General features: G+C 44.0%; 1 protein-coding gene across 1 annotated transcript in view; it reads left to right on the top strand.

The window, feature by feature from the left end:
• Positions 1 to 18,033, top strand: part of KIF24 (kinesin family member 24) — a gene marked incomplete at its 3' end in the record, with an annotated part of 40,189 nt that extends 22,156 nt beyond the window's left edge. The window contains exons 6-12 of the mRNA XM_082842557.1: positions 1,134 to 1,255; positions 2,086 to 2,191; positions 7,849 to 7,920; positions 9,633 to 9,742; positions 13,703 to 15,907; positions 17,269 to 17,362; positions 17,893 to 18,033. Coding sequence (XP_082698683.1) covers positions 1,134 to 1,255; positions 2,086 to 2,191; positions 7,849 to 7,920; positions 9,633 to 9,742; positions 13,703 to 15,907; positions 17,269 to 17,362; positions 17,893 to 18,033 — 2,850 coding nt within the window. The remainder of the gene's footprint in view (positions 1 to 1,133; positions 1,256 to 2,085; positions 2,192 to 7,848; positions 7,921 to 9,632; positions 9,743 to 13,702; positions 15,908 to 17,268; positions 17,363 to 17,892) is intronic.
• Positions 18,034 to 19,152: the final 1,119 nt, after the last annotated feature.

The raw sequence follows: 19,152 nt of genomic DNA, 5'->3' as shown, positions 1-19,152 counted from the left end.
GCTATGTTCAATATGATAAAAATTAAACTTCTGAGAGATTGAGAAAAAAATTAAATAGGACTTTCTTAGTCTAATTCACTGCAAAATAGATGAATTTGTCCTAAGTGCCCCACAGTGTAGTAGAAGCTACATGGGCTTTGGAATCAGACATACTAGATGTGGAATTTGGTTCTGCCACAGAACAGCTGTTTGTGAGCAAATCAACCTTTGAATTTATTCCTCAGCTGTAAATTGGGCATAATAATCATACTCACCTCACCTTAGGCTACTGTGAGGATTCTGTCAAATATTTTTAAAGTTCTTCACCTTTTTGATTCTCAATAATCAACACTCCCCCAAACCAGGGCAGGATATATATATATTTTTTTACATCTTTATTGGAGTATAATTGCTTTACAATGGTGTGTTAGTTTCTGCTTTATAACAAAGTGAATCAGTTATACATATGTTCCCATATCTCTTCCCTCTTGCGTCTCCCTTCCTCCCACCCTCCCTAGGATATTCTTATATGGCTGTGTTTTCAGTGGCTTGAGGCCATTCCTGAGGCTTCACCTCTTCTCCCCCATTCCTTTGTGGCCAGAGGGACCCGAGTTAGCCTTTACTCCCATTTGGAGGGGCAGTGGTCTCAAGGGAAATCATGGGCTCATGGCAATTGTGATAACTCATCACTTTCATGTTCCCACACATCAGTCCTGGTCTCCTTTATGACTGCATCGTGGCGGAGCAGGTGGATGTGATCATTCATTCTGTGATGCACATTTCTGTCCTTTGCTTCGGTTACTACAACAGATGGGTATGATGGGACCTTACTTTGGAGCCAAGTTATGCCCTGGGGATTTTAGTCAGGATAAATCCATCAAAGATATTAAAAAGAGTATATGAGATCAAGAAGTAAATTAGCTCTTGAGCTATTGAATGTTCTCCCCCAAGATTAGTATTCCACATTGTTTTCATTGCTCTTGGGTACTTATTCTATATGATTTAGAGTTTAGGCAGCTTTCCTCATAGAGGGAAAAGACTGCAGTCTACTGACAAAGCTATATGTCTGGTCTCTACTGCTCTCAGCCAACTCTTAGGAGCCAGAGGGCTTTGTTTACTCCTTGCAGAAGTCACCCTGTAGATTTTATTTTCAGGTGATCTTGAAGGGCAGCAAGGAGCGCAGCACTGGGGCCACTGGAGTTAATGCAGACTCCTCCCGCTCTCATGCTATCATCCAAATTCAGATCAAAGATTCAGCCAAGAGGACATTTGGCAGGTGAGCTGGAAATACACAGGGAATCGCATTGTGTGCCTTTCCCTAATGTGACTTTGAAATATGTGTTGTCAACAACAGGACATCCTGCCACTGTGGAGTTCTTTATTTATATCTTACAGGGATACACAGTAGAGTTATGAACTCTGAAATAAATCATTGTACTAAAGTGCCATCAGTTGATTAACCATGAAGTAATGACCTATTGTTGGTCAACCCTAAGTTATTAAAAGGGACATTGATTGCTTCTAATGTGAAAAACAGTATCAGCAGAGGAATAGTAGGAAATGCATCTCAGAGAGCTTACAGGCAAAAAAAAAGAAAAAAGAAAGAAAGAAAATTAATCCATCCTTCCTGAAAGAAGCCATAAGACAACTGGGTACATTCATTGCCTTTCTGGTGCTATCTTAGCAAACTCTGCCACAGTGATGGATGAACCTATCTCACCTCTGAGTAATGAGTCTGTCTTTTTTTTTTTTACGGGGAGGGGGGGTTTGCTGGAAAGCAGCCCACGGAAGTTTCTATTTAATTATCTAAGTGGTCACCTAAGTGATTTGCATTGTGGTCATTTAGCCTTATGGGAAGAATGTTTAATTAATTTCAGTCATACTTTCTCACAAATGATTAAAACCAACAGAAGGATCTAAGTGAACAGTGCCAACAGTAACTGACAGATTAGAATCTTGCAATACTTTTGGAAAGCTGACAGTAATATCTTTTACTTTCCTGAGGATGGGTCAGTGCTGATTTCTTGCTGGGTTCACAAAATGCTGGCTGACGTAAAAATAAACCAAAGCCCCAAAGAAGTCATCCCTGCTGTGTCTTTTCTCTAGGATCTCTTTTATTGACTTGGCTGGCAGTGAAAGAGCAGCAGATGCCAGAGACTCAGATAGACAGACAAAGATGGAAGGTGCGGAAATAAACCAGAGTCTTCTGGCTGTAAGTTGTTCAAAACCTTTAATCTAAAAATCATTCTTGAGAGATTTTGCCCCTCTTTACATGCAGACAAAGTAGGAGAGGGTGGGGTGGAATAAGGCAGTGGAATTCCAAGGCTGGAGACGGAGACGAAGGGTGCCCAATCAGATTCTTGGCAGTTCTCGACAGCTCTTCTTTCTCTCCCTGCCTTCTCTTCCTCTGGTCAGTCCCTGACAATTAGGAACAGAGAAGTATTTCTGCAGTTGCTTGAATGGTTAACTTAGGTACACTTTCTCCCTCTCATCAAGTCTTAAAATTATTTTTTCAAACATATAATAGTAGAATAAATAGTATAATGATCTCCCAAATACTTGTCTCCCAGCTTCAACGTGTGAAAAATCTAACCAACCCTTTCCTTCTCCTGGTTGGATTATTTTAAAACAAATCCTGTCATCATGTCATTTCTTCCACAAATATTTAATGATGTATTTCAGAGATAAGGACTCTTATTTTTTAATATAACATAATACCATTGCACACCTAAAGAAATAATTATTTAATGATACCTGTTATCCAGTAAGTGTTATAATTTTACCAGTTGTCCCATAAATGTCATTTTACAGTTGATTTATTCAAATCAAGATACAAACAAGATCCTCGGATTGCTTTTGGTTGATATTCCTCTTTCATGCCATATCAGTTCTTCCCCCTCTCTCTCTTTTTTTAATATTAATGTATTTGTTGAAGAAAACTCAGTCACTTGACATATGAGATTTCCTACATTCTGGATTAGGCTATCTGCATTCCATGTTGATGTTTAACATGGTACTCTATCCTCTATTTTCTATAAAGTGGTTAAGATTTATATTTGTGCTGTCCAAAATGGGAGCCACTAAGCTACATGTGGCTATTGGGTACCTGAAATGTGGCTAGTCTGAATTGAGATGTGCTCTAAGTGTAAATTACACGTTGAAGCATGTAAGATATCATTAATATTTTTTCATACTGATTACATGCCAAAATATTATTGGATGTGTCAGATTAACTAAAATATATAATTAAGATTATATATTTAATATAATATACAATTAAGATTATATGTTTAATATATAATTTCATCTGGTTTTATTTCTTTTTATTTTTTTCTCTCTTTTTTTTTTATTGGGGTATAGTTGTCTTACAATGTTGTGTTAGTTGCTACTGTACAGCGAAATTAAGTAGAGTTCCCTGTGCTATACAGCAGGTTCTTATTCTCTATTTTATACATACTAGTTTTATTTCTTTTTAATATGGTTATATTTCTTTTTAATATGGCTATTATAATAAAATTACATATATGGTTTGTATTTGTGGCTCACAGATTTTGATTGGGAAAATGCTGATCTAGAGCCTTGATCAGATTTAAGTTCTGTTTTTTTGGCAAGAATAATTCATGAGTAGTTCTTACACTTTCTATAGGAACACATCAGGAGGTACAGAATGTCTGATTATCTCTTTTTGTGATTTTGAAGTGTTATCACTAATTCCTCCATTACTATTTCCCATCAGCCTTTTTCACCTTATGGTTTTAGCAGCTGTCAATGAGCATTATTACCTTTATCCATTGCTTCATTAGGGATTCCAAAATGGTGATATTCTAATTCTAATATTCCTTCTGTATTTATTTATTAACTGGAAAGAACTTTCCCCCAACTATCTGATTATCCTGAAATATAATTCATACAACAGAGGCAAGATAAATGCTTGATATTTTGCCTTCACTCACCAGTTTTCAGAATGAGTTGATGTCCTGGTAACCTAAACATGACCATGAGTTTATTTTTTTGTTTGTTTTCATATTATTATAAACATTGTCATCTTTTTTTCTTCTTCTTCTTAAATTACACATTTTTGGCCAGTGGGAGTCTTTTCAAATATGTTCCTACTAGTCTCTGGCTTTCTGGTATGACAAGATGTTGTAGGCTCATCTTGTACATTTCTTTCCCCAGACCTTGAATCAGCCATTTCTTCAACAAGCCTTGGTTTTTAGAGGGAAATGGTATTTAGAGACCATTTAGAGTGCTAGTGGTACTTACTACCACTGTTAGTTCTCGCTACTAGGCCTTTTTGGTGGACAGAGCTTGGAAATTTTTTTTTTTTTTTTTTTTGGCTGCATTGGGTCTTTGTTGCTGCGCGCAGCTTTCTCTAGTTGCCTCAAGCAGGGGCTGCTCTTCGTTGCGCAGCTGGGCCTCTAGGCGCGTAGGCTTCAGTACTTGTGGCTCGTGGGCTCCAGTGTGCAGGCTCAGCAACCGTGGCACACGGGATCAGCATGTGGGATCCCCTGGCATGTGGGATCCTCCCGGACCAGGGCTCGAACCCGTGTCCCCTGCATTGGCAGGCAGATTCCTAACCACTGCGCCACCAGGGAAGCCCTAGATATTTTTTTTTTAAGGTAAAAGTATATCAGGGATTCATACTAATAAATTAATTCAAAATTAAGACTGCAGGATTTTTGCTTAACTTTTTAAAATTTATATTTCCCTCCCTTTTCTCTTATGCTAAAATTCTTAGTTCCTAACAACATTAATATAATTTATTTGCTCTACTTCAATACATATGTATACCCAAATCATGTTAATATTACTCATAATATGATTACTGAATTCAGATTAAGATTTCTTTGCAGTTTCCTTTTTACCCTTAAATTGTATCCCACTAGGGATGTACAGTCATAATACTGTGTTGCAAAGTCACTTGAAATAATTCTTCTCTGTGTGTTTAAGCTTACCAATTTTGTATTGAGTTAAAGTTATAAAATAAGCCACATTCAGAAAAGTCTAGTGTTCAACCCTGTCCTCTCAATCCTGTTACCTCCCTCCCCTTAGATAATGATTTTCTACCAATATATATGTTTGTATTCACCCCTTTCTCAGGAGGGAAAAAATAAAAGGTAGCATACTGTAAACACTTTACTTTTTGCACTTAACAGTATCCTGGAGCTCACTCCATGGCTGTGTACAGAGACCCTCGTTCCTTCTTATAGATGCATAGTCCTGTCTTGTGCCCCTCCACAGTATTTAAGTCCTTTTGATCAGAACTGAAATCTCCAGCTAGACACATTATTTCCAGGCCTCATGAGGGATAAATTGGGAGGCTGAGAGAGGTGAGAGAATCAGCATCTTTTTATTATTGTTTAAAATTTTTGAATAATTTTAGATTTTAAAAAAGTTACAGAAATAAACATGTAGCATTCCTTCACCCAGCCTTCCTAATGTTAACATCTTACATAACTATAGTAATCTAAATCAGGAAATGAACATTGATATAATACTATTAACTATCTACAGACCTTGTTTGAATTTCATCAATAGTCCCACTAATGTTCTTTTTCAGGTCCAGGATTCTATGTTACATTTAGTTATCATGGGTCTGTAGTCTCCTCAGTTTTTGTCAATTTCGACCTTAACACCTTTGAAGAATGCTGGCCAGTTATTTTGCAGAATGTCTCTGAATTTGTGTTTGCGTAATGTTTTCTCATTATTAGATTGAGATAATGAATTTTTAGCAAGAATACCACAGAAGTTGTATACTTCTCAGTGTATTGTATCAGTCAATATGTCTTATTACTGGTGATGTTAAACTTGATCACTGAGTTAAGGTGGTTTGTGCTAGGTTACTCCACTGTAAAGTTATGATTATTCCCTTTGTAATAAGTATCTTATGGAGAGATACTTTGAAACTATGCAAATATCCTGTTTACATCACACTTTTGCTGCCTAATTTTAGTATCCATTGATGATTCTTACCTGCAACAATTATTACTGTGGTGTTTACCTGATGGGATTTTCTATGTTCATCATTCCACATTAATTAGTTAGAATGCTACTGTAAGAAAGAGCTGTTTTTTCTCTTTAATTTATTTATTTGGTTATTTAGTTATAATAGTAAATGGATATTTCTTTTATTTGCTAAATTAGAATTCATTTCTATCATTATTTATTTTCTTGCTCAAATTATCCCAGATGGCCATTGGGAGTTCTTTCAGGTTGGTTTCTGTATCCTTTTGACATGCCCCCATCATTTTTTGAGCAGCTCCTTGTCTTTTGGCACTATAAGGTGTCACACACTCTTCCCTGCCTTAGCCCTGGAATCAACCATTTCTCCAAGGAGCCCCAGAACCAATATATTTGAGCATGTACTATATGCTAGTCAGTTTACCCTTCACAACAAAGCAGGTTCTCTTATTCCCACTTTATGGATCAGGATTCTGAAGCTCAGGTTAAGTGAATTGGCCAAGGGTCCACAGCCTCTAGCTAGAAATCTTTGATTCTCATATTTAAATTTATGGTCCAGGAATTAACCAAGAAACCCAAGAAGTACCTGTGAAGTTGGAGAACCCTCTGGGGCTTGACTGTGTCTGTCTCACATGGGCGATAGCATGTAAAGGGGCCTGAGAACAAGCCTTATAGAATAGGATCAAAATCTTGTGCTTTGTGAGGTGCACAGAGGTGCCCCTTTTTCTTTCCTGGGTACTTCCCTTGGTTTTCCCTTAGAGTTTAGTAAAGTCTACTTTCCATTCTGATTCAAGGCTAAAGGGACCCAAAGGCTCATAGAGAATTGATAGCCACACTTGGATTTGAGTACATAAGGGGCAGGTGTAACTCAGGGACCAGGTTTGGGTACCTGCTCGTCCCTTCTAGAGAATCTTCCCAGTGCTAAAGTTTGGGGATATTGGACTGATTTGTAATAAAAGAGGAAATTCCCTTATACCTTCTTATAACCCGGCAGCTTCTTAGATAGAGAGGAGTTAGTTGTGGGCATCTGTAGCTGCTGCCACAGCAGACTCTCAAAGCTAATTACCTGTTCTTGGTGAACTCCCAGAACTGGCACTGCCAAGGGATTCCTTCCATTCTTTTCCCTGCCTTTCTTCTCATTTACTGCCGCCTAGCGGAGATGCAGGACTCAGAAATAGAAGATCTCTCCTCCCTGATCCTGTCCCCCCAACCCCTGCTCTTTCTGATAGGCATGTTGCCCCTAGAGATCTACATAAGCAGGTTTCTGCTAGCACTAGTGATATCCAATGAGCACTTCTTTGAGGGGCTCTGCCCAGGAGCAAGTGACATGCCCTTGCCTTTGGGCCACAGTCCCCCCTTGTTTTTAAATGAGGAGGTAGACCTAGATGATTTCTCAGTTCCTTCCCAGCTCTGACTCTAGAATTTCTCCTGTCCCATCCAGACAACTTGAATCTGCACTTGAGTCCATGCCTATAGGTGTGCATGTGTGAGCAGGGAGGCGGGGGAGTAGTATAGTATCTTTCTATTTAAGTGCATCTTGTAGTTGGGAAGAGTGTGAGAAGAGGAGAGAAAGGGAGCTGGCAAGCCAGAACTGCCACCATGTAAGCTGGACTCTGGGACCTGTGGGAATGTCCCTGGGTTTGTCTGTTCTACACTATCAGGGCTAATTCTAGGATCACAGCCTTTAAATTGGTGGGCGGGGGGGGGGGGGGGGCTTAACTAGGCACAGCTAGCACAGGATGATGTTTCCCAGTCTAGCTTGATTTTTCTTGTCGAACGAAAAACTAGCACAGCATTTTGACTTCCTTTTGGGAATTGCATGACTGTGATTTACTTAAGAAAAATATGATCTGTTATTCTCACTTTGCATGTGATATTTGATGTGCTTATTATTCTACCACTTTGCAGCTGAAGGAATGTATCCGTGCATTGGATCAGGAACACACTCACACTCCTTTCAGGCAAAGCAAATTAACTCAGGTAAAGTTATATATGAGCTTTGAGTTCTGGTTCACTCATGTGTTCCTTCTTCCATTCATTTATTCCTTCAGCAGAGCATCCACTGCCAGCAAGGCGTGATGCTCCCTGGAGTGGGGGAGGGGGGAGGGGGAAGGGAGGGGGCAGAGAGAGGAGGGGGAGGAGTCACATTCCTTCCAGGAGCTCTCAGTCTTGGAGAAGAAAGGGGCATCCTCGGGCAGGGATACCTGCACTACGAAGCAGCCAGGCTCCCTGCGGGGCAGCAGTGGTCACCATCCTACAGCTTTCTGCTTATTTCTAATGTAAAGAAACCTTGTTGATTTAGTGGAGTCTCTGAGCCTTTGAAGGGGATGGTAGTGAGTTGTACTTGGTACTTTCTTAGTTGTAAGACTTAGACCAGTGTTTCAAGATAAAAAATAATAGCTGCAGTTAAAAAGAATGAGATAGATTTTTGACATGTCCTGACAGGAAAGATGACCAAGATCTATAGTTTAAAAATATGAAATGAGAAGAAAAAACTACACAGAAATTATGCATGTGTTCGCTGATTATTTTGAGTGGTAGAACCATAAGTAATTTTTTTTTTCCGTTTTTCTGTCACGAAAATGTGCTTCTTTATTAATGGGAAACGCCAATAAGTGTGCATCTGTAATGGCTGCAGAAGAGTGGCCCACGGAGGGGTCTACCTAGGTACAAACAGCCGTGAAGACAGTTATGGGTGCCCCTGGTTCCCTTCTGCACCGAATCCTATGCACAGTAGGGACAGACTAGGTAGAAGGCAGTCTAGGTGAGGATCTTTGTATTCTGGGAGAGATTTTCACCCTGTGCAGCTAGATCGGCAGCCCCACAGGACCTGGGGCAGAACCTATAATAACATAGCTCCTTACTAGTCAGAACTGGGTTAGATTGTTTCTTCTCAAACATGATTTCAACCAGGGATCCAGGAAACCCTTCTTATAGGTGGTTAGTCCTGATTCTGACATTGGCTTTGTTATTTTTCAAAACATGTCCTCCATCCCCAGAAATTGTGTCCTATTTAATTAAAAAAATAATTCCACACATGGATCCACTTACAGAATAATATACCTTTTTCACTCAAACATAAGTTTTAGATCTTTCCAGGTACCTAAGTACATATATACATAATTATTTTTTATGGTTGTATGCAGTTTACAATTATTTAGTTTGTTACCTGTTTATAGACTTGTAGATTTTCCAAATTTTACTATTATAATAAGGTAACGAATATCCTGTGTATACTTTTTGGGGGGGGGATCAACTGAGCAATTATTATCTCTTTAGGATAAAGTCCTGGAAGTGTGATTGCCAAACCAAGAGTGTGAACATTTTTTACCAAATTTTTACCATATTGCCAAACTGCCCTCCCAAAGGCATGTACCAATTCATGCTACACGGTATACAGGCAGTGTAGCAGTGTACAAGAGCGCCCTTTCCCTAGACCCTCAGCAGAGCAGGGTAGTATGAGTCTTAATCTTATAGGTGAAAAATTTTAGTTTTTTAAAATGGTTTGTTTGCATTTCTTTGATTAGTGGTGAAGTGAGTACCTTTTGTTTATTGACTGTGTTTCTCCTTTTGTGAATTACCTTTTCGTAGAAGCGGGTGAGGGTGACTGTGGCCCAGTGTCCTGCACACAGTAAGTAGTCAGTAGGCCCTTGGTTAGTTGACTTCATTGACCTGCCTTCTGTTTCAAACAGGTTCTGAAGGACTCTTTCATTGGCAATGCCAAAACCTGCATGATCGCCAACATCTCGCCAAGCCATGTGGCCACCGAACACACTCTGAATACCTTGCGCTATGCTGACCGGTGAGTCCCCTTCAGGAGGCGGGTCGTGTGTGTATGTGTGTGTGATACACACACAAGGATCTGACCTTGAGCTCCACAAGCCTGTTCTTGGGACAGTAATTCTACTGCTAGGGGAATGTGCAATTGGTCATTTGGAGAATGTGACGTAGGAGGCCCTGCCATTTTACAAGCGTGAATGTGACAAGAGGAAGGTGACACGCTCCTTTGTTTAGGAGACAACTCCATCAGTGGCTTTTTTTTTTTTTTTTCCGGCCACGCTGCGTGGCATGTGGGATCTTAGTTCCCCAACCAGGGATCATCCCCTGCATTGGAAGTGTGGAGTCTTAACCACTGGACTGCCAAGGAATTCCCCATCAGTGGCGTTTAAATGGCTAGCAGGAGATGAAATATTTCTCCAGAGTAGAAGGCTTAGTGAGGTTTTCTTCCTGCTAGCCTCAGCTCTAATTATTAGGGATAGAATACCTATTACTTGTCAAGGCAGAAGTACTCAGAGCTGTGTAGGTCCAGAAGAGACCAACCTTGTGTTATAGAAGGAGAAACTGAGGCCCAGAAAAAGGTGGAAACATTAATAGGGCTCACTGGGAGTTGGTGGCAGAACTAGCACCTCTTATTGCCAGGTCAGGGCTCTAGTGACTTTGGTATCTGCCAGGGTCCCTCCCATCTCTTACCCTGGGGTCACGTGTCTCCTTCACGTGTGAAAATGCTCTCATTACCATTCTTTCCTCTGGCTGCTTTGCTGCTGGTCCTGTCTTACAACACCTCCTCTTCAGTCTCCCAAGAATCCATCTCCAAAGTTAACAAACTATTTGAGGGGAACCTGTTGGTTTTTTTTTTAATTGCTGTTGAAGAATCTTTAGTATCCATGGCATTTAATGAAACTCATTGGGAAGGAAAGAGAAGCTACCATCTAAGTTCCGTGAGAACAGGAACCTTATCTTTTTCTCCACTGTATCTCTCCTGCCCAGACAGTACTTGGTACCTAGTAGATGTGTAATAAATATTTGTGAATGAAAGGAGGAGCTCCTCCTGGGCTTGGGGGCTTGAGTGAGGTTCTCTGTGTACCTTATCTCATTTAAATAGGAGAGATTATTTACAAAGTGGCTACCAGAGTGGACTCTGGAGTTAGACTATCTGGGCCAATACCCTGCCTCTGCCACTAGCTAGCTGAGTGGTCTTGGACAAATTTGCAACTTCTCTGGGCCCCAATTTCCTTAATGTGAACAGGGATAATGATAGCACCTATCTCATATAACAGTTATGTGGAATCACTGATGCGATATGTTTGAAGGGCTTAGCACCACACCTGGCAAATAGTGAGCACTCATTATATGTTAACTTTAACAATAGTAATATTACAGGCATACTGTGGAGATATTGCAGGTTTGGTTCCAGACCACCACGATAGATCAAAGATCACAGTAAAGTGATTTTAAAATATATATATATACATACCTTAATTTAAAAATAATGCTGTTGGAAAAATGGCACCAATAGACTTGCTCTATGCAGGGTTGCTACCGACCTTCAATTTGTTAAAAAAAAAACGCACTATCCAAAAAGCAAAGCACAATAAAATGAAGTATGCCTATAATAGGCATAAGTTTCCTCGAGGAGGTTTTCTTGTTGCATGGTTTCCTAATGCCAGCACCCTAGCACTACTAGAAGACAGCGAAGACTGAGATCAGATAGAAGACATGGGATGATCCAAAATTGTTCCCCAAAAACCAGTATGGCTTCAGGTTCTTTCCCCCCATGTATCCATTACCCAACTTCAACAATTATTAACCCTAAGTCAATCTTGTTTCATAACCCCATTCACTCCCCAAATCACAGACATATCAAGTACTTGAAGTAAGAACATCACTAAGGAGCAGAGAACAAGACTTTCCTCTCAGTGCCTCAGTAACGGAGGATGAAAGTAACCCTTTCTCAGAGGGGATGCATTGAGTACGATTGAGAAATTATTTGAAATAATTTTGGTTAAAAAATAGAATAAGTATAATAGAAATAATCTCTTCCATTTAAAGCAGTCTGACAAATTATTGAAAATAAATATGAAAGTCATTTGTTTTATGTGTTTAAATTAATTGTTGGTAACAATCCATACACACACAGGATGAGGATGATTTTATTGCTTATTTAAAATTTTCCTCTGATTTAAAATTTTCATCTCTGCACATACTAGAAGAATGTTGCTAAATAGTCCAAAAATAAAGTTCCAGCTGGACCCCTAACAGGTGTATCAGAAGAGAACTCAGTAACAGGAGTGATTTTGGTAAAAGGTAGAGTACACTGGAAGCCTTTAGCATCAATGACCAAAAATTATCTGTAAGATTTCTTCCGGCACCCTCAGGTTTCTAGAATTATTTACTATGACTGCTAGGAGGAGATTTTGGTGTTTCTCTTTTAACAAAACTAATAGCTCAGATTTTTATAACAGGAAGTAATTTGGAACCATCTAGACTTGCTGTGGGACCTCTCGACCCATTCCGTGGATGTATGCCCTACTGCAATACCTCAGCAAAGGCCCAAGGACACAATTCACGTGTCTTTAGTCACATCCTATGTCTCTTTGCTTACTGTGTTATCTGCTTGCCTTGCCTCTCAGACCTAAAAGGAAGATTTAAGTCAAGTCTCAGTGTCAGGTTTACTATATTGGTCTTCAGTAATGGCCAGAGGGGTCATTTGGCTACTATTGAGTGGATTAAAATCAAAACAATGGAAAAGACATTTTCTGGGAGCTCCCAGGCAGAAGTACTGCTCCCACCTAGGGGATTTCAACACAGAATCTACGAACAAACTACTGGAGAGTCACATTTTACTTGATGTCTCCTTGTAAATCCAAATTCTTACACTGTTTGTATTTTGTTTTAGGTATCACAGAGTGAGAGACTCTGATCTTGGCAACTGAATCCTAGCAGAGACTTAATTATGGATTTTTCCATGCTCTCTAAAATTCCCTTGTAAAATAGAGCATGGTTCTCTATTTCTCTATCTATGGTGCGATTTTGCCTCCTAGGGGACATTTGGCAATGTCTGGAGACAATTTTGATTGTTGTGACTGGGGAGAAATGCTGCTGGGATCTCGGATAGAAGCCAAGGAGGTTACTAAACACTCCACAGGACAGCTCCCCACAACACAGAATTATCTGACCCCAAACACCACTAGTGCTAAGGTTGAGAAACCCTGTGAATAGACAGGTCATTTTTCCCTTAATGGAATTAGCACAAGCCTGCTTATTTCCAGAGGGCTTTTGCTTCTTGAAGTGCCCAGCAGGTTCGAGGGAACTCATTTTCTCAGAGAAGCCTGAAAGGAGGTGGTTGCAGGGAAAAGAAGACTCTGATTATGGAAGACTGGGTAAGGGGTAGACACTAGGCTCCCGAGTTGGCCGATCTTCAGGAAGCGTGGCATGGGCCCTGCGTGGGCATAGTTCTGAGACTAGCTCCTCTGGCCTGGCCCTCACGTGGGACTGTGGTATTTCCAGAACTCTCCTGATCATGGAATACTGGATGCACACTACTATCCTGAGAGAAGACACTGGTCTTCTTTGTTCAGGTAAAGAGAGGTATTTCATGCTGAAATAGAATCTCCCCATTTCCTCCATTTCTCTCCCAGATAAAAAACTAATTCCCAGGGGCTTCCCTGGTGGCACAGTGGTTGAGAGTCCGCCTGCCGATGCAGGGGACGCGGGTTCATGCCCTGGTCTGGGAAGATCCCACATGCCGCGGAGCGGCTTAGGCCCATGAGCCATGGCCGCTGAGCCTGCGCATCCAGAGCCTGTGCTCTGCAACGGGAGAGGCCACAACAGTGAGGGGCCCGCGTACCGCAAAAAAAAAAAAAAAAAGTAATTCCCAGTCCTTGTAATAGTTTTCTTTGGTTTTTGTTTTCCCTGAAAGCTATAGGAAAGAAGTTACAGAACATGCAAGAATGCACATTTAACATAAAATGGTCATTTACAGGGTCAAAGAACTAAAGAAAGGCATTAAATGTTGCACTTCAGCTAGCAGTCGAAATCGAACATCTGGAAACTCTTCTCCAAAACGAATTCAGAGCTCTCCTGTGGCCCTGCCAGGGGACAAGTGTTCTCCCAAAAAAGTCAAGCTGGGGCTCCAACAGTCACTCACAGTGGCACCTGACTCCACGAGAACGAAGGCCCATCCTCTGGCCAGTCACCCAGCCAATATCCCTTTTGCTTCTGTACCTAAGGCTCCTGGTAAAAGGGGTGGCTCTAGAGGGAGTCCTCCCCAAGAGTGGGTCATTCAAACTAGCTCTATCAAAGGAACCATGCGGCCTGGACATTTAGCCAAAAAAGGGGCAGAAGAATCAGCTGCATCATGCTCTGAGAAAAATCCAATCGGCAACAAAACTGCCTTCGGGTGGGGAAGCAGGGCCCCTGGCCCAGGAGAAGAAGCAGTCCGTGGTAAGCTGCCTTCCCGGTGCAAGAAAGTGCAGACTGTGCAGCCAGTGCAAAAGCAGCTTGTGTCACGAGTTGAACTCTCCTTTGGCAACGTCCATCACTTAGTAGAGTACAGTCAGGGCAGCAAGGGGGGCACACCTACTAGGCCTGCCTCTGAAGCTTGGACAGACATCCCTCCACATCAGAAGGAGAGGGAAGAACATTTGCGCTTCTATCACCAGCAGTTCCAGCAGCCACCTCTCCTCCAACAGAAGTTAAAGCACCAACCACTGGAAAGATTTTTATGCCAGTCCCGGCCTCCAGAGGGACAGCTCCAGAATGACACCCCTCCTCCCTTCCACTCTTGTTGTGAGAGCCATGATGGAGCCCAAGCTGAGGACCTTGATGACAGCGATTTCAGTGAAGATTCTTTTTCACATGTTTCCTGTCAGAGGACCACAAAGCAGGGAAACACCCTGGAGAATAGTGAAGGCTCGTTCTTCCTTCATCAGAGGGAGCAAGGTCCTGAGGAACAGGTAGCCGAAAGGCGGCAGAGTCTGTGTTTTAGCCCCAGGACAGAAGGTGACGAGAAGGGTCTAACTGGAAGCTGGATGTACTCCAGGGACCCCGCAAGCCACAGGATAGCACTTGATCACGGCCACAGCCCAAGTCAGGTGCCCTTGGACTGGAGCAGAGAGGAGGACTCCACCTCCTCAGGGCCTCCTCCTGGAGAAAACCTGGCAGAGAAGCCTTACTGCTCACAGGCAGACTTTGTATATAACCAGAAAAGGGGGGGCGGCCCAGCCTTTGACCTCAGACAGGATGCCTTCAAAAATGAGGTTCCTCGGCAGGCTGAGAGCAGCTCACCATCCCTGGAGGAAGATGGTTGCACTTTCTCACTATCCCACATCACAGTTCCTGGATCCCCAGACCAAAGAGACACAGTGAGCACACCTCTGAGAGAAGTCAGTGAAGATAGCCCAACTGTGGCAACCAGAACAATGAAAAACAGTAACCCTTTCCAAGGAGAAGACTCTAGAGGGGAACTAGGCACATGCTCTGAGCATGCTTCTGAACTGATGGCTCCCCTCACCATGTCTCTCCTGGAGAGCCCAGATGATGAGGGCTCTCCTCCCTTGGAGCAGTCGGCCCAGGATGGAGCTGCGCACAGTCTAGTGGCAGCAGACACAGGGGGGCAAGCTGTGGGCCACACAGTGTCATCTGGTGATCAAGAGGCAGACCTGCCAATGTCTTCAGCAACTGAGCACCTGTGGCTCTCATCATCTCCCCCCGACAGTAAGCCTGGGGGTGATCTTCCAGCTCTGTCCCTGTCACCCATCCATCAGCACCCACCTGAGAAGCTGCCCAACAGGGAGGCTGACCTGGGGGAGCCCTGTCAAAGCAGAGAGACTGCACTCTTCTCCCAGGGGCACTATGATGGCGATGCTGAGACAGAGCTGGGCTGCTCCCAGGGTTTCCCAGAAAAACCCTGCCTCACCATACATACTGGGGGACCCCACTCTGGGCCTACATTCACCCCCCAAACAGGAAGTAGTGATGTGGCTGACCAGCCCTGGGCCCAGGAGAGAAAGCATCTGGCAGGGCTTGGCTGGCAGGAGCTGGATTTGTCCACAGATCCCATCAAGCTGTCTTGCTACAATGAGGACATCGCGTGGCTCAAATGCAGGCCAATCCCAAGGTACTTAGCAAGGCTAGGTTCTCCCAAGACTGCCAGGACACTCCGTCAGCCCATCCTGGGGCACGCACAGTAAGTTGGACTTTCCTACCTAGACTTGAGCCCCTTTGGCACCCCTACTCCCACTACAGCTGAATGTTTTGTCTGTTCTGGGAATGGCTGTGGTTGGCTCAGAGAAAGGCTTTTTGTCCACCTTATCAAGGGAGCCTGCCTAGATGCATCTGACATGAACAGCAGGAATAAAATGTATTGGAGCAGGCCTGCCAGGTAGGGTAGGTGGGATGTGAGTGAAAGAAGCTTGGGAAAGCTGAGATGTGAGTGAAAGAAGGGAGGATCTGACCCTATAAGTAAGCCTAAGACCTATGGTGAGATCAGAATCCTCTTCTTCATTCTGTTGGGAAGTGCTCCCCAGGGACACAGCAGCAGCAGCCTTGTGACCCCAGAGCCAAGGCTGGCTGGTCACCTTCCAAGATGGTGAAGGTAAAAAACAGGGGCTGGTGATTTGTGCTGCTTTCCCTGAAGGAGGCTGTGGATGGTACAGCAGAATGAGAGAGCCTTTGAGAATGTGAGAGAAAGGAGGGCAAGAGGTCTAGCAGCGTCAGAGGCCCAGGAGCAGGAAGGCAGGGCAGGCCTGTGGGAACAGATGCTTCCTATGTGAGGCTGCGGCCCTCTGCTAGGGCTCCTGATATCTGGGCAGACCGTCTGCCAGCTGCTCGCTGGGGCTCAGGCCTGGGCCTTGGGCGAAGAGAAGGGCGTGTAGGGATGTGCACCTCTACAAGGTAGACAGTCTTGCTGTTTCCGTGGTCTCTATCCATCAGTGGAGTCTGACACAGGTCTAATGACCCTGTAGATGTTTCTAAATTTGGGGATCAGAGGATGGGGGGATGGTCAGTGGTAACCTAGAGGTTGGAGGTCACAAGCTAGGGAAGATAACATGCTGAGCCCAGAGGTTTTATTAGCTGGATTCTTCTGACAGAAGGCAGATCCTCCAGCTTCTAGCTCAAACCCCCTTGCTTTGGTCCCTGAACTCCCCAAAGAAAGTAGAAATCACAGCAGGCTAGGTGGCTGGCTCTACCTTGTGCCAAGTGTGCCAGCTGCAGTGGCACAGCCTTGAGCTTTCTTGCAGGGAAGCTTTCTTGCAGCTCCTGTGGAGGAGAAGCAGCATCCAGCCCTGTGCCTCAGTGTATCTGGAGGCAGGGGGCTGCTCCAGAAGCCCATCTCTTCTCAGAATCTCATTTGTACCCCCCTAGCCCCTTGACAAGGCCTGAAAAGAATGGGTGAGGGGCAGGAGGTGCTGGGGAGCTGGTCCTGGTCACAGCCTCGGCCTCTTTGGGCAGAAGCAGCTCCTGGCCTGGAAATGAGGCTCACTTCCAGAAAGCTGCCCAGGAGAGATGGGAGGCCCGGAGGACCACAGCATCCCCTCTGGTTCCCAGGCAGGTACTCATCCGAGCACACCAGGAACAGCTGGATGAAATGGCCAAGCTGGTCTTCAAGGAGGAGACCCTGATGAGCCAGCTGGCTCCTAATGTAAGTGGTCTTGGCCGGACTCTCAGGGGTTGTTGGGAATTAGCCTGCAGCTAGTTTGACAGTCATCCTTTTTTGATGCAGCTGTGTGTACAGAAAGGGTCTGCTGTCACACTCTAACCTTGTTGAGGCCTTGGACCTGCTCTTGCCACCCCTCTGAGTTGGCTTGAAGGCGTGCAAGGACAGGTGGGAGATGGTGCTACACTCCCCATTCCCAGGCCAAAATGTTTCCAGCCTCTGTTCTTTGCCATTCTGCCCTCCTAGTGGCTTGTTGGTGCCCCTCCCTGTGATGGTAACAGTGACTTACTTGCCTTATGCAGACCAGAGGTACTTCTACAAAACCACCCTTCTGCCCTGCGAAATACCTCTCTGTGTAGAAAAGTGGTCCCACACTGTGCCATGGTGACTGTCCTGCAGATTTTCCAGCTGGAGGAAGGGCCTGGGCTCTGAAATCTTCATACAAGAGAAGGGACTAGAAAAGCTGATCTGGCAGCAACAGCAAAAGCTCCACTTGTCCTTTGTTTCCTTTCCAGGATTTTGAAGATTTTGTGACCCAGTTAGATGAAATCATGGCTCTGAAGTCCAAGTGCATCCAGAGTCTGAGGAGCCAGCTGCAGCTATACCTGGCCTGCCACAGGCCAGCTGCGGCCCCTGAGAGGACAGCGGTGTCTTAGAACAAGATCCAGTATGTGGTGGCTGGGCTCTCAAGAGCTGGAGGGCCTCTGCCAGGTCCCCCTACAGATATCAGAACCCACTCCCTGGTCCTGCCCATGCTAGCCTCTCCCTAGCCACATGTGGCCTTGGCTGGGCCCCAGCCCCTCTCTCAGGGCCAAGCATCCTTCCCTCAATTCTAAGCACAGGAGCATCTGTAAGGAAGGACAGATCAGCCTGAAAAACTTAATAGGCCCCTCCCTTTTCTTTGGGACTGGAGGAGGATTTGCCTTTACTGACCCCTTGTCTGTGGAAACACAGGTCTAATAACCCTGTAGATGTTTCTAAATTTGGGGATCAGTGGATGGGGGGATGGTCAGTGGTAACCTAGAGGTTGTGTTGAGGTCACAAGCTAGGGAAGATAACATGCTGAGCCCAGAGGTTTTATCAGCTGGATTCTGTGCCTTTCTCCAGGACTTGGTCAAAAATGAAAACATTGGTGCTAGTGGGGCGGGGGAGGGTGAGCTCTGCCCCATCAGCCCTTGGAGATTGATTTGGGACTTTAGTTAGCTTTTGAAAATGTAAAATGAATAAACCTTGATGTCTTTAATAGCAGCAGATGTGGGACAGGCTTTATGCTTCCAGTTCCCCTCCCTCCCTGCAATCCAGTATTTAGACAGAAGAGGGTGCTCGCGTCACTGCATTATTCTTTTCCAATCTCACCTGCGTCATGCTCTGGCTCCTGTCTGTGAATCCTCACCCCCACGCCCTCACGGAATAGTGGAAGAGCTGCAGTTATCTCAGGCAAGTCTGTCTCCTAGCCTCACCCTCATCCGGGACTGCCCTGGCAATCTACTCCCCCCTTAATGGCCTGTGTTCAGGGTCTTGGCACTGAGTGCTCTGGTCAGTAGTGTGAGATGAGAGTGAAAGAAGGGAGAAGTAAAGCAGTTCTACACACATACACACACACCTTCATGTGAGTTCCTTCTGTATCTTTTTAGCAGAAAGAAGCTTAAGAAATACCAAGTGGCCTCCAGGTGGCCCACTTAACCAAGGCCACCCTGGATCAAGTTGAAATTCATGTCAAAGCCCTTGGCCCTGGCACCATTTTGGTATGAAACTTTGATTTCCTACAGGTAAAG

Source organism: Leucopleurus acutus (assembly GCF_964270905.1).
Source record: "Leucopleurus acutus genome assembly, chromosome: 7".
Classification (NCBI taxonomy): domain Eukaryota; kingdom Metazoa; phylum Chordata; class Mammalia; order Artiodactyla; family Delphinidae; genus Leucopleurus; species Leucopleurus acutus.
Note: the sequence above shows the minus strand (reverse complement) of the source record. Positions and strands in the feature narration are given on the sequence as shown.